The sequence below is a fragment of the Drosophila sulfurigaster genome, chromosome 3, assembly GCF_023558435.1.
Source record: "Drosophila sulfurigaster albostrigata strain 15112-1811.04 chromosome 3, ASM2355843v2, whole genome shotgun sequence".
NCBI lineage: Eukaryota > Metazoa > Arthropoda > Insecta > Diptera > Drosophilidae > Drosophila > Drosophila sulfurigaster.
The window spans coordinates 32,009,624-32,032,914 of NC_084883.1; the positions used below are offsets into that span (position 1 = coordinate 32,009,624).

Below are 23,291 nucleotides of genomic sequence, written 5' to 3' on the forward strand. Positions count from 1 at the left end.
GCTACAAGTTTAGAAGATTAGTTTGAAAAGGCAAAATTAAATGCACAAATGCACGAGCTGCCTAAAAGTATGCAATATTTTTTTTAATGTCGATTAACGTATACTTAATTTCTTACGTTTTTATTGAACCAAAAAAGGAATTAAAAATACAACTAAGAAAATAACCTACCTAAAATTTAATAAATTTGCTTTTAAACTAATTTCCCCTCTTAGTGTGCCCCATCCTAGACGATGTGACACTCGTTGACCAGCACTACATCATCGTCGATAGCATCCCCATTAGCGTTCGCATGATGTTCGTGGTGAATGGGACAGCTGACCAACAGTTCGTCCTTGGCCTTGTCCTCTTTGGTCAGTTCGATCTTTTGCAATGACAACTCATTGGCGTTTCCTTCCTGGTCCTTGGTTTCTTTGTCTTTCTCCATTATTTCATCATGATAATGATCGTCCAGCACACGATCCATTAACTCATGATTGTTGTGCAGCGCATTATCCACGGCGTTGTCGAGAAATTGATAGATCGGTGCATCAATGTGATTACGTGGACTCTGCGGCATTTCCATGTCGAGATTCAAGTTCGGCTGCAGCATTTGCTGCAGCATATACAGAAAGGGCGGCAGAGCCAGCGATGGCTTGTGCCTGTGATGATGTTTTGGCTTGGACAAGCCATGCATACGATTGTCTGCATTCAGTAGCAGCACACCGCCCATTTCAGGTACTGGACCATAGTTCATATCGCGCTGCAAGCTCTCGATAACCATGTTGGGTGCTAGCAGCTGAAACTCTTTAACTTCCTGCTTTCCATCCGGTGAAATCATCTTGTTGTAGTATACAAGAGGTGGAGAAGCAACATGTGCGGGATATGTTGCGTGGTGGACTGATTTAGGCAACACAGATTCGTCCTTGGGCAACGGCGACATGCGACGCTTAGCGCGGTACATGCGTTCAGCTAAATCAAGAGCCAGTGGCAGCTCCTCTTCCAGTTCCAATTTCTTTTGTGGCTGCACCACAGCAGCAGCAGTCGCTAGATCTGAAACTGGAACAGCACTTGCATTAGAAGCTGCAATTGGCACAACGATCTCAACCTGTGGCTTATTTAAAACCTCTGGCACGGCCTTGACAGTTCCATTATCAGCACGCTTGATGCGCAATGCATGAATAGGCTGAGGCAGCATCAGAAGACCGCCTAAGAAACACTAATAGTAAACTAAGCTCGAATTGCGCTTCACACTTCACTTACAACAAATGAGAAGTAAACATTTAACCCACGAGTCGTCCATAATTGCAGCTTGTCCCGATTTGCAGATTTTGTATGCTTGAATAAGAACTCTGAAAGAGCTGACGAATAAAAACCAAAAAATATAAATTGTATCAATCAAAATGCAATTCAATTTGTTTATAAAAAACAATAAATGAATCTCAGTTGTCCTGTTAACACAAATTTATATTTATAGTCGTTGTTTTTTTTTTTGTGATTGACTCACTTTTGTGATGTGCACGTTACGAGGTTTGTACATTGAATGATTTGAAATGTTTTACTTTTTTAGCTTCTCAGCCGCACTTTGACAGTGAGTTTTTGGAGAGCAGCAAAGCCTGCTCTCTATAGTCTATTGCCACACTCGTACACACACTCGCACACTCACTCTCGTATATCAAATGATTTTTTTATGGAAATCCGGTGAACTTCTGTTTTTTTTTTTGGTTGGCACGTTAAAGTTTCCACTTATAATTCATCATATGGCTGGCAATATTCAAAAGTCAATAGCCAAACGTACACACTCGCATTCATACATATGTATGCGTGTGTGTGGCGACCTTTTCAAGTGCTGCGAATGGCAGCGGATACAAAAAGCAACAAGAGCAACAACAACAACAACAACGGAAAATGGCAAAAAGTTTGCTTCTGATTCCGCCGCAAAACAAAAACCGAAAAACCAAAAGAACAGAAAAGAAAAAAAATACTGTGAAAAAGTTTAGCTTATAAATTTCCAATCAATTTTTGTGCAAAAATCAAACAACACACACAAGTGCCCCACTCACATATTCATAAGCGCTTGTGCTTACTGCTTCTGAGTGTGTATGTGTGTGTGTGTGTGCGTGCTTGTGAGTAAGTGAATATGCGATTGTGTGTGTGTGTGTTGCTATTACTTGATTAATAAATATTAGCAGCAAAATTGGAAAATTCTCAGCGAGGCGTAAAAATGCAAACACACAAACGAAATGCGATACATTTGCCAAATGGCAGAAGCATTTACCAACACAGGCACACACACACGCTTACGCACACACACATGTGCATAAGCAATATGGCTGCCACAGACATTGCTACATCCGTTGGGCGACTAATTTGTTGTTGTTGCGCCTTCAGCGTCTGGCATTAATAATGTAAAGTGCGTGCCTCAAATGTAAATTTCAACGCTTGCGATTTCATAAACTGGCGACATTTTCATATTGACACAAACACACACAACACAACACTCACAAGCACCCACACCTACATTTTGTTGCATACTTCCCGGCGCAGGTGAAAAAGGTGAGAGATGGAGAGGTTGGAGGTGAAATGTCTCGCAGTTGGAGGCGGAAGCACTTTGCTTATCAGCTTATATGTAAATGCCAAGGCGATTGCCAGCCAAGAGGGGGAGAGAGCGAATCTCCAGCTTGGATTGGGATTGGAATTGAAGCAACTGCTGCTGTTGCTGCCGCTGCACTGGGATTTGCACATTGTATGCCCTCTGGCTGTTCGCGCGCGCTCTCGCAGCTGCTTATCTTCAACTGTCTGTTGTTGCTCGAGTGTATTTAATATAAGTCGATTCGCCTGCTGGATTTGCGCACGACAAGCAGCTTAAATATTTAAAATGCCCATATGTTGTGCGGGGTCAAACGAAGTCTGTAAAACGTTTAATAAGTCCATCCACATAGACTGTTGTTAGGGCAGCTCGACCAGTTCCAAGATGGTGTCAAGTTTAAGCTAACGAGAGAGCTAACGAGCTCAATCAAAAGCAAGTAAGATTGCAAAGCACACCCAATTGTGAAATACCCTCTAATTTTAAATTAGAGTCAAACATTACGGTATTATTCTTAAAATATATCAAATCAATATTCCGAAAAATACTTAAATATACAAAATGATGTATTTGGAATAAAGAGACGATGCGTTATTATTCTGAAATTATAGTAAAAATACTTAAATAAACTAAATTACCTTAATTTTTATAAGATATAGTCAATCAATGTTATTATTAACTGCTAAATATGTCATTTAGTACAAAATATACTAGAGTGCACCTCAGTCAACTAGTATTTCATACGGACATAGATGCCTATTTCTGCCTGCTACATGACATTTTCTACAAGCATAATGTTATATATACTATTCGGGTTGTATATAACATATATTAGCGGGTGTTATTAATCAACTTCAACCATTAACTAACAGACCTTATGTTTAGAGAGACCCTCGCATGCGCTGCGTCGTTCGTTAGTTGAATACACTTCAAAAGGCGTCAACCTGAAAGCCACTCGTTCGTTTGGCCTGTCGATATTTATTAGAGCAACCCATGTTCTAGCCGACAACAGCAGTCCAGTAGTCCCATATTGGCATATTTGTTGGGATTTGGCGCAGCACAGACAAGCCAAGTAAGTAAACAAAGAGTTGAGCAATAATTGGGCAAAACTCTGTGTTGTCTGCGCCGGCAGCAGCCAGACAGGATTTGGGTGCAGGATTTGTCGTGGCCAGGACTTGACTTTGATCTTAAGGCTGTGCAGGTGGTGGCGTGTCGCTTACAGCAAACATTTAATAAGTATTCAGTTAGTTGCTGTTGCCAAGGTGGCAGCACACTCCAAACCAACACACGCACACACGCTGAGAGAAAGAGAAGAAGAATGAGAAAGAGGGCGCCTTTTGTGAACTCTCATTAGTTGGCTCGTTAATATTCCAATTGTTGACACACAAACTTTTCGGCTTGGCGACTTAACTGTATAAAGCAATTTAATTAATAGCGTCCTTCATTCCCTCTGCTCTGCTCCGCTCCCCTAACGCGTCTTGCGACCTGCGATCTGCGTCCTTTACGTGTGCAGCGTGCCGTAAACTTAATTAAATGTGCAAGTGACGCGACCGAGAAGCACAAAATGAAGCAGCAATAAGCACAGTTTGAAGCACGAGTCCTTTGACATGTGACAAAGACAACAAGCAAACTAGAGACAGCAAAAGCGGGCAACACGAGACACGAGTCGACAACTAGTTTGATGAGCCAACATGGCGTATACTCATCTGCTCATCTGCTCATTTTTCAGTTTTCTATTTCGATTTGCTTTTCGTTTTTCGTTTTTTTCCTTTTTTTGTGTAATTTTAAGACTGCAAAAAGATGATTGCAAATGCTTGGACAAAAGCAGATGGTACAGTCTGAATATAAAAACCGCGATTTGCGGTTCACCGACTGCCTTAGTTGATGTTTAATACGCTTGTCTGTTGCGTTTTTTTTTATGTTTATGGTTAGTTGTGAAATTTACAACCAGAAACTGAAGGTTGCATATTTAGTTTATGCAAATGTTATGAGCTCTACGCGAGAGAGATTCCCATCAAAATGAGATATGAGTTATGCAGCATGCAAAGAGTAGAAACGAGAATGAGAAGCTGAAGGTGGTTCTGTGGTTACTGTCATTTCGCTTTGAGTGGCAATGCAATGGAGTGAGTGTCTGTTGCGCATTCGAGTGAATCCTAATCAAATGAAGACTGACAACTAGAAAATACTTTATGTGCATTTTATACGATCATTTCTGTGCTCTATTAACGGCGAATTAATCAAGAATTTAAGGTTTGCCAAGCTGATGCTGACCGCATTATGTGACAGTGTCTCATTTGATTGCAGACCACGCCCACACGCAACACAACACATTCGAGGCTTAAATCAATTTGAGTTTGGCCGCCTTTTTTCGGCTGCCATTGATTTATGGCCACGTACGGCAAAACTTTACCGAATTATATTTCAATTTCGCAGCGCAACAAAACGATAAAGAAACAGTCGACACAGCGGCACAGTTGCACAATGATTGGAGAGGCGGGAGCTGGGGTGCAAGGGAATGGTGCGTGTGGGGCTCTGGCTCTGAAAATACGTTAAAAACCTTTTGACAATTGACTTAAAAAGTTTTCAAGCCTGCCAAAAATTGAGTGCTTTTGTATACAAATAGGCTGAAATCAGAATGAAAATGGGTGGGCCAGGGCAGAGTCTGAGAAAGCCGTACCTCATTTATAAGGTCGATGTGCCGAGGGCCGTCACAATCATGAAATGTGCCTGCCTGAAGCACGCAGCGGAAGTAAACACATAAAACGGAAATGAAAATTCAATTATTTCGTTTGCGATTTGTTCAACTTTCCTCCCGCACTCTCTCCCGCTCTCCCGCTCTTTCGCTTTTATTTTTATACATTTTAAGCAGAGTTGTTGCTGTTTATTTGTTTTATTTTTTTAGTGTGCACTGCAAAAAGTTGAGTGAATTAATTTAACCGACAGGGCCAGCAAATTCAACTCTGTGTGTTGCATTCAATATGCATGCAACATGTCGCTTTAACCAAATTGCATTTCAGCTTTTTTTTGGTGTTGTGCACAATTCTCGCAGTCAGTTGGCCAAATTTCTGACATATGCCACGATTCCTCCGTAACAGTTAGACGAACTAACTGGGCCAAAAACGCGAACTTAAATGCCATTTTTCACAGTCCGTTCACGAGCAATTACCCTGCACTGGATCCAAAGAACTTTTCCAAGCCATTTGGGAGCAGCAGCAAATGCAGTTATGGAACGCGAGGAGCTTTAAGCTGATTAGCCTTCGATTAATGGTCAATGACAGTAGGTGAAAAATGTGTGGCGATCAATAGAAGCTTTTGTTAGGTTGTCGACAGTTCTTTGGGGGCAATCAAATAGCTCTCGAAACTGAAGCTAAAAAGTTGCAACGCAATGGCAACTGACATTTTTTTGCTCTGTTGTTTTTTTTTTGTTTTTGGTGGTTGCACGTTGCAGTTTACTGCATCCCAATGCAACACATCCACATCTGGCAGCTGGCTGTCTTTTGTGCCATTCTGACGACTGTCATTTACAACTGCCAAGCAGGGCGCGGGTGTGTGTGTGCGGGTGGGGGGAACGTGAGCGTGAGTGTCAGTAGTAACAGTAACAGGAAACACACAGGAGAGGGGAACGGACCGGGGAATGGAGACAAATGCCAAGGTGCATGCGATGACCTTTCGCTTTGCTGCTCTTGTCACTTTGCTCTCACACACAATGCACTCGTCGCCATCGCCATCGCAGTTGCAGTTGCATTTGCCCGCTGATACGTGGCGTATACGCAATGTGTCAGCTGCGAAACGTGCAAGAACGTAAATTTAAACGCACAAGCGATAAATAAACGTGGCGTTAAATGCACACAAATGTAAGCTGCAAATTGTACTCACACGAGATTAGCTTCGATATAAAGTGTAAAATATTAGAGCTGCGCAACATAATACTTCAGTAATTTCACGCCAGTTTGACTAATTGTAAAACTGTAAGCTCTTCTATATCAATGATTTCAACCACACAAAATCTGATCAACTGTAAAGTGTGTGTGTTTGGTTTTTTGTTTGCCAAGTGCAGCGCCATTTATGTGTCATAGACAAAACATTTTTGAACACAATTTATTGCATTTTAATACGATTTCATAAAGTGCTTAAATTGCTTTGCTGCAGTCCAATGCATAAACTCGAAATGTGACTGACAGACGGATGAGCTGACAGAGCGACAGAGTGACAAGTGAAGAGCTGGCAAACCACAGCAATGCCAGCAGCTTCGACTTCTGTGTTGGCTTTGGTTGCTGCTGCTTCTGCAGCTCATGTTGCTGCCTGTGGCAAGTTGACTGTCTTGTTTTGGCCATTTCTATGGCCATTGCCTGGTAGAAAAACGTGCCTTTTCCCACTTGAAGAACGTGTGTGTGTGTGTGTGAGTCGTTGACAGCAACCGAAATTGCCACAATTTGCGGCTGTGTACAATTTGGCCACGCATCAATCTGGGCGCATGTTAACCAAAAAACCATTACAAACAAGCTAGACAATGTCGTCAGAGAGACAGAGAGGGGTGGTGGAGAAACACAGAACATATAGGAAGAATGTGAACGGATGACATGTGCTGCAGAGCATTTCCGTTTCCGGTTGCGCTTTTGTGTCTGCACATTGGACAGCCAATCGAGCAGAGCAAAAGAGCAGCACAAACAGACCTGTGTTTGTGTGTGTTGCAAGTGGCTAATTTTATTTGATGCGCGCATTACACTTTTCGCGCACAACAGCGTGCCACTTGGCGTATACGCAATAATTTTTAACTAGCTGTCGCCGTCACCGTCGCCGTCGCCGCTTTGTCATATTGAAAGTGCCCCAAAGGGAGGAGCAGATACAAACCGAAGCAATTTTGAGGATTGTTAGTTGGTTTTGGCCTTTTGCCTGCCTTTGCCAGACTTGAAACTTAATTAACATTTGATTGATAAAGGTCACACACACACTCGCACGCTCGCACACACACACACACATGTGAACGCTGGAAAACGTGACTGTCTAACTGTTGTCGTAGTCTGCATGCAAATGGAAATTTTCAATGCCAGAGGCGTGTCTTCTACCCTTGATTATTTGTGTGCGTATATCTTCGTATGTGTGCCAAGATCGAACGCATGTGTGTGTGTGTGCGTGTTCAAAATTTTAATTAGTATTATAAATTATTGCCAACGGTGTTGTAATTAAATGTGTGTGAGTTGAGTTGATTCGCATACGCATACACTAAAGCAATTAAATTTGGCTGCCGAGATAGATAACGAGAGACTGAGAGAGATAGACAGAGAGAGAGAGAGGAGCGAATACAGTTAGCGAGCGATTCAATCAGTGTCTCATTCCCAGTTTTAGTTGCCGCCATCCGCCGCTGACTCTATGCAAATATTTCGTTTAAATTTGCATAAAAATCACAAATTTAGTGGCGTTTGCCATTGATTTGATTGCCCCAATTGAATTGGGCACTGACTGCTTCAAAAGGCTGCAGACAGACAGCAGGCAGCTGCTGCTAAGCTGCTTAGCTAGTACAAGACTTCTTTCACCTCATTCCCTCCATCTTCTTCTTCTGCTTTACACTCTTCAACTTTTGTCACATGTGCGCTGCTGAAAATTGCATTTTTCTTATCACTTCCACTGGCCAAACGAAAGTGGAAAGTGTAAAGCGGTAAGTGGCAAGTGGCAAGTGTCAAGTTGCATGTGGTAAAGCGGCGAGTGGCAAAAGGCAAATAGCAAATGGCAAATGGCAAAGTCGAGTGTAAAAGATAGTACGAAGTACAAAGGCAAAAAGTGAATTGAATTTACTGCATAGATCCAAGATTGAACAAACCTTTTCAAAAAACGTGCAGCAAGTTCATGTTGCAACAACATTAGCAGACAAAAAAGAAGCGAACCAAATACATGAGTACCACACAAAAGTTGCCTTGAAGAAGTTGAAGCTCAATTTCAATCATCATTTGACGCACTTTATCATATGTATTAAAAATTTATTGATATTCACCCAAAAGTGCCATAAAATACTTCAGCGCAAAACTCAAACTGTAAAGCTAAAACCCAAAATGAAACATGGCAAAGATAAAGACAGAGACAGAGACGGGGGCGCTGAGAGAGAGAGAAGGGCAAGGCAACGAAGGAGAAAATTCAATAAATTGCTTGGCTCGACATAAAATAATGCTGCATTATAGACTTGCTCGCCTCAGGCAAAAACCGCCAAATGTTGCCCTGGGGAGCGCGTTACGATGCCGAGACAAGGACAGCGGCAACAATCGCCGGAGCACCGCAGACCTAACGACAGACAGATACAGATACAGCTACCCAAATACAACTACAGATACAGATACGTGCGACATACGCCAAGTGCCTCAACACCAAGGCCTTCAGTCCTTCTCAAAGAAAAATCCTCTTTTACTCCGTGTTGGCAAACCTTTGCCAGCGATTTTCCTTCTGTTTTTCTTTGTCGTTTTCTTTTTTTTTGTGCTGGTAATTCAAATTGTCGCTGGGCAGACGAAACAATGACAATCGAAACGGCAATGAAACTGCCAATGGTTGTGGAAACTGAATGGGCATGAGCTTGAATTTGGCGGCACAAGAATGTGGATGTGGCAATGGAAGCCTGGAGTGCGAGATAGGAGATGGAGAGATGCCTCCATCGAGCATCGAGCATCGAGCATCGATTTCTATTTATGTTTTATGGGACGTAAAATGATTGAGCCAACGGAAGGCGACAATCGACACGAGCCAAAGACAACGAAGTGCCACAGCAGCATTGAAATGCGTATCAAAGTGCTAAAAAAAAAAATAATGTAGTTAACATAATATGAACGTGCAGAAAATACCCTTCATTTATATGGAATTGATATTATTTTCAGATTTTACACCCATCAGAAAGTTATTATTATTATTTTAATTCACTAAATAGAAGGGAACTAGTATTATTATTTCGAAAACCATTGGGTATAACCAAATTAATACTGAGGAAAACCAAATTCAGCAAAATAGTCATAAGTAGTTAGGAAAACATATTAAAAACAGTAATATGAAATGAAATGCATTAAAAAAATCACAATTTATGAGCTTTAGCTTGCATATCTAGGAAACAAAAAAATAATATAAAAAAAATATATTATAATTTAAATAAACTTCTAGTTATAATTAAAGTTGAAAATATGTGAAACTCCAATGATTATATATTCTTGCATATCCGTTCTGTCAGGACTTACAGGATATTCACAACCGTGGCACGCATCCACAAAACGTCAGATAAAGGCGTGCAATGGGCGTGTCCAATGTGGCCGATATCAGCAAAACGTTTCTGACGTTCATATTGAGCGTGAAGCGGCTGTGTAAATTACAGCTTCCGCTTTCCCTCTATCTCTTTTACAATCCCCCTCTTTCTCGCTCTCTCTCTATCTCATGCTCTGTCTCGCTTGTGTCACTCTCGCTGTTTTTTTTTTTTATTTATTTATGCGTTTGTGTTTTTGGCTGCCTTTGTTACTGTTCGCATATCTTGAAAAGTTCGCGTGTGTTGTTGTCACGCCGGCCATCATCTTAAGTTGATGTGGTGTTAAGTGTACTTCTTCTTCTTCTCCATTTTCATCTTCTTCTTCATCGTGTAGTTGTTGCTGCACTTCAAATGATGAACTGACAGCTGTGTGTGTGTGTGTACGTGAGTATGCGAATGATGGCCAGCCTCAAGTGTTAAACGAACGCCTCAAGTTGCCACGGCAATAAAGACCGCAAAGTATGCTTTAAGATTTTCCGCTTCACGTAAAGCAAAAGCACCAAAAATTTAATATAATTTCGGTTCGGTTTTTTTTTGCTACGCAGTTTGTGCAATTAGCAGAAATCCAGTCGCTTTTTTTTGTTGGTGGCTTCTTTTGTTTTCATCTAATGGACAACCATTATTAACATTGACGAAAATTTTCAAGCGAATTCCACATTTAAAGAGGGACGCGTCGACGAATTCATCGATCAAACTTCCAAGAATTGGAGACGCATTCTAAGTAACATTAATGACTAAATAATTGATCGAAAAGCAATCGGGAATAAAGAGGAATTAGCTCCGTTGTCAAATATTGTATGCTGAGGACCAGCCGAGGCCAATATGCGGCGCATTTCAATTTGCTAGACCAAAATGCCGCTAAGCGGCTTACATTCCTGTTACCCCATGTGCGAGGTGTCCCTCTTCAACTGTCTCTGCGAGTGTGTGTCAATACGTGTATATGTGTGTGCGTGTGTGTGTGTGCAGCTAAGTGAATAAAAATCTTTTTGCACAATTCATTAAACGCAAATTATGCCCAAGAGATGGACGAGCGAGGGAGAAGAGACAAGCGTGCGGCGTTGCCATTGCGATTTCCATTGCCTTTGCCACTGCCACCGCCATTGGCTTTGCCCTTTTGTGTGTTATTTGTTTGCCACGCACACGCGAGGCATACAAATTCACCAACACACACACACACACACACACACACACACACACACACACACACGTGGCAAAGGGATTCTCACTCACACAAATAGCAGACGTTGGTTAGCACTTTGGTGTCTGGTCAAAAAGACAATGAACCCGACAAAACAGAAAGCGAGCCAGCAACAACTACAACAAAAACAAATGGAAAAAAAGGAAATGGCCAACAACAAGAAACAAAAACGTATTTGCCTTGTACAAGTGAAAAAAGGTAATAAAGCGCACTCGGCAGCGCCATTTTGACCACAACTGCGGAGCGCAAATGGCAATGAGCAGATGAAGTGCCAGTTGCTGCTTTGTATACCCTGTACTTTTTTCTTGGTTGAAGGCGCATTTCTATGCAACCACTAGGTAATGAAAGTAGTATTGTAAAACACTTTAATTAATACGTTGTTTAGTGAACATGTTAATGACTTAACTTTAGTAAACTCAGTCGGAAGGCCTTCAGTTGCTTTAGCTTGCTCTTTGACTCTATAACTTAACTTGCAAATAAAAATAAATAAAAAAATTATCAATTGAGTTGAGTTATCTTGCTCTACGCAAGAAAGAATTTAATTAAAAGTTACGAAAGAATATAAATAAAATAAGAGAAAATCAGATTTATATTCGTACACTAGATTTTAATTTAAAGTACTACAAAAGTATATAACAAACAACCTAGTAATTATTCAGTTTGGTAACAAACTGATAATAAAGCAGATAAATATAAATAAAATACATGTAAACATTTAATAGTAAGCAGTTGTTAGTACTAAAGAAAATGAATTTAAAGAGTATTAAAAGAAATTTTTAAGCAACAATGTATAAATAATATTCGTTTTAAATAATAAAAAGAAAGATGAACATACATACATAAAATAAAATATATGTAAACAGTTAGTAGTGAGCAGTTGTTTGTGCTAAAGAAAATACATTTAAAGAGTAAGAAAATGAAAACTTTAATGCATTTTGATCAGCATCGATTGTAGCCAACACCTAGCCTAGTACACAACTTCTCCGATTCATAGAGCATCTCAGTGTGCTTCACATTTACAGCTCTTGTGTTGCTCATATTATTGCTTGGCTTGGACACGAGCCACACACAGGAAATGGCCAAAGCTATAGATAAATAAAACTTGACAGCAATTTATTGTCACACTTAACGAGAGTGGGTATATATGCATACGGAGTAGTGTGGAAGGTGGAAGGAGTCTAAGCTAACCCATTGTTATGCAAATTGGTGGTGAATACAACTTTTTGGCACAGTGCGTATACGCAACGTCGTTGCAATCGACGTACAATTTGCATTGACGTCACGTGGCCAACTGCGGACTGCAGCAGGTGTGCCAGCTGTGTTGATTTGAAGTTGGTACAGATGCCAGTCAGCCAGCCCAGTGTATTGTTATTGCTGCTGTTGCTGCTGCGATAAAATGCGACGGCGCAAGGACTTGCCATTAAACTGAGAGGGCGAAAAGAAAAACGTGAAGAAAGAGAAAGAAGAGTTTACGTTTGGTTTTGTTGTTGTTCTGCTTTGTTTTGCAACGCGTTTCGTTTGCATTATTGAACCACTTTAGTGTCAGCGAACGCATTGTTTTTCAATCGTTTTACCGTAGAGCCCATGCAATATTTATAAGCCGATTGCTGGCAGCTGGCATAACCAACAACGCAGCGAACGCACATCGCACAATTACGGCTTCGGCAATCAGAGTTGCCAACATTCAAACACACACACACACATACACACAGACACACACTCGCAGCTCACTTTCCTTGGCTCGACACAATGTGTGACAATCAATGACAGTTCTGTCGCCCAGCTTCCTGTCACTCGAATCGCCTCCAATGCCACTTCCCCCTCCATATCAACCTTGCCCCGATCTCCCTCTCTTACTCTTTCTCTATAGCTCTCTCTCTCTCTCTCTCTCTGTGTATTGCATTCCCTTCAGGGCCATTGCTGCGCTGCGGCATCATTTGTTGCTTTTGACGTTTGCGTGCATTTAGAAAATTGGTATGGGAAAACTATTTTTCAACAGGTAAAACGGCCTTCCCTCCACTTCCCCTCTCTGACCCATCTACAACCCCCCACAAGTACTTTTGTTGTTTTGCTGCTGCTGGACTGCTGGTTGGCAGCAGTGCTTGGCAAATACTTTCGTCACTTGAATGTTTGCTGCCTTTGTTTGCCATATTTGTCGAGTGTTTTAAATAGGCAAATACAATGGGTATTAAAGCCCAAATTGAAATTGAAATTGAAATTCTGGACAAAACTGAACTGGCCAAAGGAAAAGTGAAAGCTGAACAGGAAAACAAGCAAAAGGCAAAGGCAAAGGCAAAAGGCAAAGGCAAATGCCAGAGCGAAAAGTTTTTCATTTTAAGCAGGTTTATCGGTTTTGTATTGAAACAAGCGCGGTGGGGCAACAATAAATTTTGCAGCGCATACTTCAAATGTCAAATGCGGCAGCGATAAAAATTTCTTTATTGTGCTAACACACACGCAGTCTGTGTGTGTAGGGCTGCTGAAGAAGAGGAAGAAGAGCAGAAGACCTATAGCATAGGAATCGCCTTTCGACTTTGAACGCTTTTTATTGCATTCCCAGTTTTCTCTTTTTTTTTGTCATGGCTTTGACAGTTTTTGCAATTTATATTTATTTTGCCAGCTGCAAACATCGCACACAAACACACATACACATATACACACACACACACATTCCGTACACGCACACACAAAGGCATAACAAACACAGAGTCCAGCAACTGGACTTGTGCATAAATTAAGATAATCGCGCACATTCTGCTCAGTATGTTAGTCTGTCAGGGCCAAGTTGTTGCTGCTGCTGTTGCTGTTAGCCTATTAACTGTCAGCTGCCTGCTGCATAATTTATGGCGAACGTTCTAAGCGACGTCGACAGAAACAGACTGACAGGCAACTCCTTGTTGCCTTATGTATTTAGCAGACCTCAAAATGGCTTTAATTTGACGGCAATCACTTGGCGCGTTATGAAACTTGTCGTTAATTGAAACTCGCACTTGCCAACAACACCCAATTGATCAACATCTAAAAGCGACCACGACACGCGGTCGCATCCTCTAGTCCGTCAACGAATAGATAGCTGTTAATGGTTTTGGCAAGCATCAGGCTCAAATTCCAAGCGACATCATGGACAGCATTTTGACAGTTGGCCATATTTTGAGTGGCTCGTCAATGGGTGCAAATTGACAGCTAATGAATTGATTGTCGCTTCAGCTAATCATTGAGCACTAAGCTGCCGTGTCACTTTATTAGCCACCCTCAAAGCGAGTCCTTCCATTAAGCGAACTGACGTTAAGAGCAAGTGCTCATTTGTGAGGTGACTACTGACTACTACTGACCACTAAACACGGTTCATAGAGCATCGAAATTATTTGCATAACTACTACTGAACGCCGCTTCCGATGCCTTCGATTTCATTGTCATTGGTTGGGTCACGAAATGCTTGAGTTGAGTCCATTGTTGGGACTGCGGCACGTGCTGCTCATACTTAAACATACAGAGGGACGAACGCACATATTGTGATCATTGCCATTAGCTGGCCAACGGAGTCAGTCGAGGGACCATTTGGGGTCTGCTTATTATTTTAATAGGCATTTTACTGTGTCGATTTCGAGTTGTTCTTGCAAGTGTCATCGCATCAGCCATGATTTTAATGCCACTTTAATACAATTTTTATGCATCGCTTAGCCATATAAATACGTGCCCAAATGCCCCGCAAATACCAAGCATTATTTCGAATCAATGATTTGACATGTTCCCACAGAGCCTATGGTCAAAATGACGCCGTATCATTCGACAATATTAAAAGCAAATATCGATCCAATGGCTGATTATTAGTCAGATAAATAAAGCTCTCTCTCTCTCTCTCACCGATTCACTCACTGACAAAAGAGTAAAGACAAGAGAACACCACAAAATACTAGACAAATTTATATAATTCTGTTTACAAATTTTGTGCACATGCAAAAGAATTCAAGTTGAGAGAGATTTGAGTGGTCTTCCATTGTTTATGTTTACTTCTCGCACATTTTATTCTTGACTACAGAATTGCTTTCAAATTTGGATATTCTTTAAATGAAAATCAAAATTTAATTAGCACAGATTAAGTGCATTAAATTAAATTATTTGGGGATGTTGTACAATATTTAGTTGTTAATAATTAGAATAAATGGAATTAATTTCACTGGCTCGAAAATTCAAAGTTTTTTGTTCACTGTACTTACAGGAATAATTAACCATTTTTATTGGTGTTTCTTTGTTGAATTTTCCGTGCCAATAAGAGAAAAAGTAATTTATACAATTTTCTTGTCACTTTTTTACAACATTTAATTTAAGTATATAAATTCCCTGGCTTGGCTTCGGGCCTTTGCTTCTGGTTTCAGCTAATTAAATGCTGCAGCCGGCAAAGCCAATTGGGGCAAGGCAAGCGGTAAGCGGCATGTGGCAAGTGGCAAGTTGCAAGTAACAAGTGGCAAATGCAAATTGGAGCAGTTCAAAAGTATACAAAGTTCGGGGCAACTTTTCAGCGTCGAGTGGCAGGCAGCATATGGAAACTAACGATTTGTCTTATTTTTTTTTTAAATTAAAATGATCACATAAGGCAAATGCGTTGTTGATGCCACATTGCCACAAGTAGTTTCCTCTCTAATTAGCAGCTCAACTTTGACTAACAATTACGCTTAATCATTGCGAATTTCGCTCTCCTCTCTCCCCTGCTTTTTACTTTACTTCACAACTGTCAACTCTTTTGAAGCACTCTAAAATCAATTGGTGCAACAAGCTGTCTGCAGTCTCGTGTGCAACTTTGTCGGGCTTTCGTTGCATGCGCCACTCTTTAGTCACAAATTTCAATATTGCACATACTTTCTGGGTCAAATTGTTAGTACATGGACTTAAAATGGTTAGCTTGAAGCTTGCTATGTTAGTTTAATGAGAGATTGTAAATTCGAAAACTATATTTCCATCCTCTTTCCATGAACCAAAATCGTCAGATTCTCTGTATTGGGATAAGGAGATGGCTTCTTAAGTGCCTCTTGAGTCTTTGGGTCGACTTCTTCGACTGGCTTTCCATGGACCGAAATCGTCAGATTCTCTGTATTCGGATAAAGCGATGGCTTCCTAAGTGCCTCTTGAGCCTTTGGGTGGACTTCTTCGACCGGCTGTTCGGCTTTGATGGTCAATTCCACATATTCGTTGTACATAATAATCCACAAATGAGCCACGGTAGCTGCAGCAAATGTAAATTAATAGTTATAAGTGCTTCACAACACGTTTAAAGAGCTAAGAACAGCTAACCTGCAAGACTCCAAGATAGCACAATCCAGATAAATGAGACAGGTCCTCTGTCTACACGAGGACATATGATCATAACTCCAGCGTTGAGCATTGAGAGAAAGCAGAACACTGTAATTACCAACCAGCCAAGCATAAGCTTAGCCCGATGCTTTGGATGGGCCTTCAAAATGCCAAAGAGTAGACTTAAGGTAGCCACAAATTGCAGATCACGCATTGTCTCCAGACCCTCATTCCCTATAAATTCAGACTGATGAGCGGTTGAACAAAGTTTAATATCTTAAGTATACTTACAAGGAAAAGGTAGAGTAAGGGTAATGAGGGCTAGGCCATAGATCATTAGCCCAATGGCAATCTGCGCATTGCGATTACTCAGCCACATTGCTAGCTAAGAAACAGAATAGAACTGAAGAATCGTACGACACTAATTACTACACGTATTGATGAGATCTAGAACGCTCAATACATGTTGCATCGAACACGGTATGATTAAAGTAAATCGAAAGTGTATAAGGAAAGATTTGTTCTGCATAAGTTCGATGCGAGCACTCAGTTCGAATATCTTATCGATTTCTTTGTGTTTGCCATCAAACTCGAACTTCTAGCTGATCAGAGCTTTTATATTTGATTGCCTATGACGTCAGATCATAGCAGCATGTTCTGACATGAATGTTGATATATACATATGCGGTTTTTGGATTTTTAAACAGTTGTGTCTTTGTTTATAAAGCTCATATCTCGTATTCTTTCCGAATTTGCAAAAGAAGTAAACCTAATCTCTCCAACTTTTGCAATTTTTGACACCGCTATATTTACTGACGTGGGAATATATTGTGGGGTGTCTCAAAAGATGTTTTTTTTTATTTATTGATATCAAACTTATCCAATTGGAAATCATCGACTAAAAATAATAATCTGCATCAATGTCCAAAAAGTAATCGTCTGTGGTGGCCGGTTAGAAAATAAATAGAATGAAATGGATCGAAAAATGCTCCGAATTCCGTCATCTGCAATACTCAGATGTTATACACGGATTTCATCATATATGCTCAATATTTTAATAGTATTACCATGCGAATGAAATCAAATGTAGCTTACTCTCAGCAGAAAATTGAAATGGATATCTTAACGCGATCAGTAATTTTTGTTTGTTTGGCAACATTTCGATAACGGAAATCAATAACTATTGAATTTGTGAGCATTGTCTGTAAGCTCTTTATTGGTCAATATAATCGATTTCCAAAGTATTTTATTCTTTGTTGGTAGTATACTCGTATATATGATAATAATCTCAATGAAAAGGTTTAGCTTATACTTAATATTTGAATTGTGTACAAATTAATTCTTTGTTCTCGTGCTTTGTTCGCAACAATATTTATTTTCACTTTTATTGTGCACTTTACAAGATAATCGTTTCACTTAACTCTGAATCGATACCGATAGATTTTCAGAGGTTGGAATATATGGTGGCGGAGTTTCCTTTGTCTCATAGATCGGACTAATCTGATCGGCAACCGGCGGAAGACTTAGTCCTGCTCCATTGACTTGGATCAACTCAACATATTCCAAGTAAATGATGTACATCGCGTATCCCACAATAGCTGCAATAAATTTATAATTTCCGTTATGCTATCCTGATTAGAGAAATCAATTTTCAACTTACCCATTGCTAGCCAGAATGCCAAAAGGGCAAACAGCGAGCCAATAAAGTATCCGAAGTTGTAGGTAACAAAGTCTGTAGCAATGAAATTAAAACTGCAAATCGCTAAAGACATTTCGAAGAATGTCGTAATGCCTAGCCAGAAGAGAATAAGTTTATCCTTATGAAGCTGTTCCTTCTTAAAAATTGCAAAGAGCAGATCAGCTGTCGCCACCAACTGCAATCCGCGTACCACATGCAAGAACATCTGCAATCCTTTAAAAAATTGTATACAATTAATTAGTATTTTGAAACAATAAGCAAATAGTTATTTTTCCAACCGTAATAATCATAGGCGCAGGTGGCTATTGCCAATCCCATGACAATTACTGCAGCTGCACAATGCCTGTATGTCTTGTTTAACAACATTTCGATTCGATAACTGAAACACGACTGAATTGTTGAATTGCTTTTCGAAGTGTGGCGAAATATTGCCATTAGCTGTGTATTCTCGATTGGTTTGCTCTCTATCTCATTTTTCCAGTATCTTATCGGCTCGGAGAGCAGAGTTCTGGGAAGCACACGTAATCATTTTGCAAGTGTCTATCAAAAACAAATGCTGATTTTTCGTACATTTATTTTTTGAAAGTTTATAATGCGTTCTATAAACTGAGAGCATTGACTCCTGGGTATCACGGAGTATCTAAGTGTATCATATGTACTATAGGGTATTATAATTAAGTAAGAATAACAACTGTTAGCACTGTTATTAAATTTGGAGAGCTACTTCTTTTATTGTACACCATTTACTCTAATTTACTTTTATATTTATTTGTGAAATTAAATTTGCTGTAAAATATGTATGGCACATTTAAAATTTTAAACTTATGCAAGCACTGAAGTTTTAAAAATAGTTTATTATCTTATGGTCGAGGATTGTGTTTGCGGCTTTTGCTTCTTGTTTGTATTGCGCTCTTCTGTTTGATACCCTTTTACTTTGTTGAAATTCCTGAGTCAATCTAAAATGCATGGGCATTCTGTGCCTGCCTGGAGCGTATTAACTTTTTGGCAACCCATTTGACCAGAGAGGCAAAAGTTGCATTCATTAGAAATCCAATTGGTCACACACTTTGGCTTTTTCGTTGACGCCAAAGCTATGAAAAGTTCATAAAGCAAAATGAATGCATAACTAAATCAGACACACATACTAACGCATGCACAGTGAAGCATACAAAGAGAGAGAAAGAAAGAAAGAAAGGGAGAGAGAATGTTTGTGTGTGTGTGTATGTGTGGCACATTGTGCATTCATGTTCATTTGATAGCTGAAGTTTTGCTATTTGTGCATAGAAAACTTTTGTTTTTCGGGTTTTAGTGGCAATTATTTTTACATTTAGCGAGAGAGGCAGAGAGTTCTTAAATCGTTCGCCTATCTAGACTGCCAGCCTGCCATATAAACAGGTGCAGGATGTGCATGCAAATAACCTTAAAGGCGAAACTTTTTCAAGTTTCCCATTTCAAGCAGGCAGCGAAAGTTGATCGCAACTTTTCAACGAATTGACTTTTTAATTAAAATTTGTTTTCTCCTCACACACACACACAACCACATGAAGACTGCATTAAGTGTGTCTGTGTGTGATTCTTATAAGGCATTATACAAATTTTTGGTAGCACTCTGTCGTCACTGGCATGCGTAATTTATGAATATTTGTAATTAACATCCCGCCAAAATCATCATAAATTTCATCTAATTGCATTTTTATGATGTTCAAATTGTTGTTGTATTTTTTTTTTCTTTTTGCTTAGAGAGAATGCCCATAAATAACATAAACCAAACTTAGGGCTCGAAAGCAAAGCCAGCCCATTTAAAGTTTGCACGTGAAGACGTGAACAGAAAAGACAAATGAGAACAACATTTCATTCAGGTAACTAAATACTTTCTTCAAAAATGAGGATGATTAGTCTTAATGGCAGCAGTATTTTAATAACTAACTGCCAGAAAGTTTAGAGACAAGTTTCACAGTTATTCAAATTAGGTTTGCCTATAAATTAATGGTATTAAAAATGCCTGCAAAGTACGTTTAATGTAAATTTAGCTTTAAATGTTCTATATCAAATTCTGAATTAATTTTCTGCTCAATATTTGTAGTTTAATTCACATTTTCATTATTTAAAGCGCCAACTGTCATGGTAAATTGTTTGCTTTGAATTTAAATATATATTAAAAATTAAATTGATTAAAAGATCGTTCTCGTATATCTTAGTAGTTTAAAATATTTTTGTTTAAGTTTTCAGATTATAGCAAAAGTCTTGACAGTGCTGTCAAGTGAATTGCATAGTCTTTTGGTCCACTTTTGTTTGGCTACAAAGTTAGCAGCAAAAAAGGAAACCAAAACTTTTGTTGTTATGTTTGTCTTTCGGCAGCGCTTTCGTTTAGCTTTAAGCTTACTTTTTATTTGTATTTTGATTTGTTGCTTCATTTCCTCGATTGTTTATTAATTTGCTAGTTTATTAGGCATGAATGTTAGAATGAAGTAAAAGTTTTGCCATTAGCAAACTGCCTCAACAGCCTTGTCGTGCATCAAAGGTGTGCGGTTAGGGGCTGAGAAAAAGAATAAATGGCACCCAAGGCACATTGGGGGGGGTGCCTCACAGCTGTCTGTCTGATAAATGAGTCCATTGCAGGCTGGCTGCAAAAGAAATGTAAGCACAGAGAGGCCCAACGTGGCCATGTGGTTAAAATATCAGCTGCCATTCACAGTTGTGAGAGATGTGAGGATTGAAACAGAATGGATTAGAACAGAATGGAAACAGAGATCGGAGTGGGTCTTGAAATGCTGCTCATTTATTTCATTTAAATGCGCATTTAAATCTATTTAAAAGTCCACATGAGCCGGGCACAAAGCCGAAGAGACAACAGTCCTTCTACAGCCTGAACAGCAAAAAAATGAATGAAAATAAAGGGCAAATAAAAGGCAAGGCAAGGCAAGGCAGGGCAAGGCAATGGCGCAAAGGCGCAAAGGCGGGACAAAGGCACAACCTCAACTCGAGTCAGTTCAGTGGAGTACGAGTTCAGCTCTCAGCATGATTTAACGATAATGAAGGTATTTACGAGTTTAGCCTTAGTCTGGCAAAAGCAAAACTCATCATAATGCCGGCAGCAGTAGCAGCAAATAGCATTGGCAGCACCAGCAGCAAAAGGTTACACATTCAACACACACAAGGAGAAAGAGAGCGAGAAATGGAGATATACACGCATAGATGCTTAACCTGGCGTAGAGTTGAATGTGGAAGGTACGCATGTCCTGGCACTTGTAAGATGTTTTGCAAAAACTTTTTTGTTGTCGCCGTTGATAAGGACAATGACAATGACAACTACTCGAAACGACAGCACGCTGAGCACCAAGAGCTCACCTGCCGCATCCATAACCCGCAGCGCGCAACCCGCAACCCGCAACCCTGCCAAACAATAGCTAAAGTTGTGTACCTTTCCAACCTTTCCCTATATAGTAAAGTACTACTTGAGCTGCCACACGTAATCCAGCCAAAAGGGGAGAAGGAACGGGGGGGGGCGTGGCTATGTCAAGGCACATTGTGCGCTAATAAAATTTAATTTGCTATAAAATGTTACACACACACACTTTCAAATATACATATAGATCAATGTGGTGGGTGTGTGTATCAGTCATAAAGCAGCGTCAACATAATTACAAACGATTCGAAATGAAAAATTTTATTTTCCAATTTATGATACACACAGTCTCAGGGCGCTGGCAAAGTGAAACAATTTTTGGTTCGTTGCCTTTTTAGTGCCTTTTAATATTAAGCAGCTGCATTGAATTCAAATTAGCCCCGCTCCTCCCACAGCCTCAAGGAAAATATGAAAATCTAAGCGATAAAAGCGATTTAATACAGAGCTCATCTCTTTCAACAAGCCAACGAACGAATACTCTGTAAAATATTCATATTAAATAAATGTAATTTGCAATATATTATATATGAAGTTCTTTATCAAATAGTCATTTTACCAACATTGAGTTAATTTCGTTGTTGAATTATAGACAGCTTCAATTGGACTTCTGTTACAGCTTGAGTTTCATTTTATTACATTTCTATGCAGTGCAGCCGAGAGTCGAGTCGTGAGAGTTCAACACCTGACTCTGCATCTGTGTTTCTGTCTTCGTCTGCGTCTCGGTTTTCGCCTTGGACTATGGACTGTCCATGGCTTTCATCTACATACAAATTTTATGATGCTGCCGTCTGTGTTCAGCGTAAATCCACTTGCCACTGCGCGGGTTTTATTGTCAGCCAACTCCAAGGTTGTTCCGGAGTCCTGGAGGGCGAAGTGTTGGCAATGCGCTGTGGTTGATGTTGGATTTGCTGGTGGCGGCAGTTAGCGAGAACAAAAGGCGTTGCGAACTTAGCCGAATCGTATCTCTCAGCAGTTGATCTGATTGTGCCACTTGGCACATGCCACATGCAACCAAGCGACGCATTGCGTATCCGTCAAACCAACAAATTATTCGCATCCAGCTGAGCTACCTTCATTACCTACATATATCCGAAAGTGCAACTGGAACTGAAACTGAAACTAGAGCAGTCCTTGGTCAAGACAATGGCTTCTATTCCCTACCCATCTCAATCGCTCTCTCCCTTTGTGGCTGGATTGGTGTGGCACCTTCAGTTGGCATGCAGCCAAAAATGCTTTTTGGTTGCTTGGCTGTTACTTGTGTGATTTCCAGCTGATTGCTGATTGCAGTTTGCTTTGTGGTTGCATTAACCGAACCGAGTTGCAAGTGTAAAGACAATGCCAATGCCGTTGGCCATATCTGTGAGGCATTGCACATATTCACAAACACACACACGGCGTATACGCAATATGCATACACACACTTATAGTATTATCCCCATGTGTCTGCAGCTTGCCTTTTTCGCTCATTGTCTTTGTAAGTACTGCTGCTGCTTCTGCTATTGCTGGTTATTGTTGCTGCGCATTTTCAATTATAATTATTAACAGCTTGCAAATGCATTTTTGCTTTTGTATGCTTTGGGGAATTTTAACTCACCTGAGCAATGCACTTGATGCTTGCATAATTTCCTGGCCGTGCGCCTTGCACTGCATTCATTGCATTGTCCTTGCGCTTCGTTGTCGTTGCCGTTTCTGTTGCCGTTGCCGTTGATGTTGCTCTCGTTCGTTGTCTGGTTGTAGTTGTTTTAAGTGGTTTTTTTCTGCCAGTCCAGGCACTTGTAGTTTTTCTTTATTATTTTTACCTGCTTTCCGTGCTGCCATTTTGCCCAAAGGCAACTTTTAACATTTAATGATGCTGCTTTGTATTT

At 40.1% G+C, this 23,291-nt stretch overlaps 3 protein-coding genes across 3 annotated transcripts; all 3 read right to left on the bottom strand.

The window, feature by feature from the left end:
* Positions 1-217: 217 nt before the first annotated feature.
* Positions 218-1,629, bottom strand: LOC133843377 (uncharacterized). Its single transcript, XM_062276892.1, has 3 exons — positions 1,485-1,629; positions 1,241-1,338; positions 218-1,186 (listed from the first exon to the last, which is right to left on the bottom strand). The coding sequence occupies exons 2-3, from the start codon at positions 1,278-1,280 to the stop codon at positions 225-227; spliced, it is 1,002 nt and encodes a 333-aa protein (XP_062132876.1). The 5' UTR covers positions 1,281-1,338; positions 1,485-1,629; the 3' UTR covers positions 218-224.
* Positions 1,630-15,760: 14,131 nt separating this feature from the next.
* On the bottom strand, positions 15,761-16,734 carry LOC133841737 (uncharacterized). Its single transcript, XM_062274426.1, has 3 exons — positions 16,613-16,734; positions 16,322-16,555; positions 15,761-16,253 (listed from the first exon to the last, which is right to left on the bottom strand). The coding sequence occupies exons 1-3, from the start codon at positions 16,698-16,700 to the stop codon at positions 15,979-15,981; spliced, it is 597 nt and encodes a 198-aa protein (XP_062130410.1). The 5' UTR covers positions 16,701-16,734; the 3' UTR covers positions 15,761-15,978.
* Positions 16,735-17,660: 926 nt separating this feature from the next.
* LOC133841769 (uncharacterized) lies at positions 17,661-18,445 on the bottom strand. Its single transcript, XM_062274483.1, has 3 exons — positions 18,299-18,445; positions 17,982-18,233; positions 17,661-17,919 (listed from the first exon to the last, which is right to left on the bottom strand). Exons 1-3 carry the CDS (start codon positions 18,384-18,386, stop codon positions 17,738-17,740), a joined length of 522 nt encoding a protein of 173 aa, XP_062130467.1. The 5' UTR covers positions 18,387-18,445; the 3' UTR covers positions 17,661-17,737.
* Between the last annotated feature and the right edge of the window lie 4,846 nt (positions 18,446-23,291).

Bases quoted from the DNA above. Each gene is read 5' to 3' on its own strand.
- LOC133843377 (XM_062276892.1), bottom strand. From the start codon at position 1,280: ATGGACGACTCGTGGGTTAAATGTTTACTTCTCATTTGTT. The intron at 1,187-1,240 runs GTAAGTGAAGTG...AGTGTTTCTTAG, and splicing joins ATGTTTACTTCTCATTTGTT to GCGGTCTTCTGATGCTGCCT.
- LOC133841769 (XM_062274483.1), bottom strand. From the start codon at position 18,386: ATGTTGTTAAACAAGACATACAGGCATTGTGCAGCTGCAGTAATTGTC. The intron at 18,234-18,298 runs GTTGGAAAAATA...AATTTTTTAAAG, and splicing joins CTGCGCCTATGATTATTACG to GATTGCAGATGTTCTTGCAT. The intron at 17,920-17,981 runs GTAAGTTGAAAA...AATTTATTGCAG, and splicing joins GGCATTCTGGCTAGCAATGG to CTATTGTGGGATACGCGATG.
- LOC133841737 (XM_062274426.1), bottom strand. From the start codon at position 16,700: ATGTGGCTGAGTAATCGCAATGCGCAGATTGCCATTGGGCTAATGATC. The intron at 16,556-16,612 runs GTAAGTATACTT...CTGAATTTATAG, and splicing joins CCTTACTCTACCTTTTCCTT to GGAATGAGGGTCTGGAGACA. The intron at 16,254-16,321 runs GTTAGCTGTTCT...CATTTGCTGCAG, and splicing joins GCTATCTTGGAGTCTTGCAG to CTACCGTGGCTCATTTGTGG.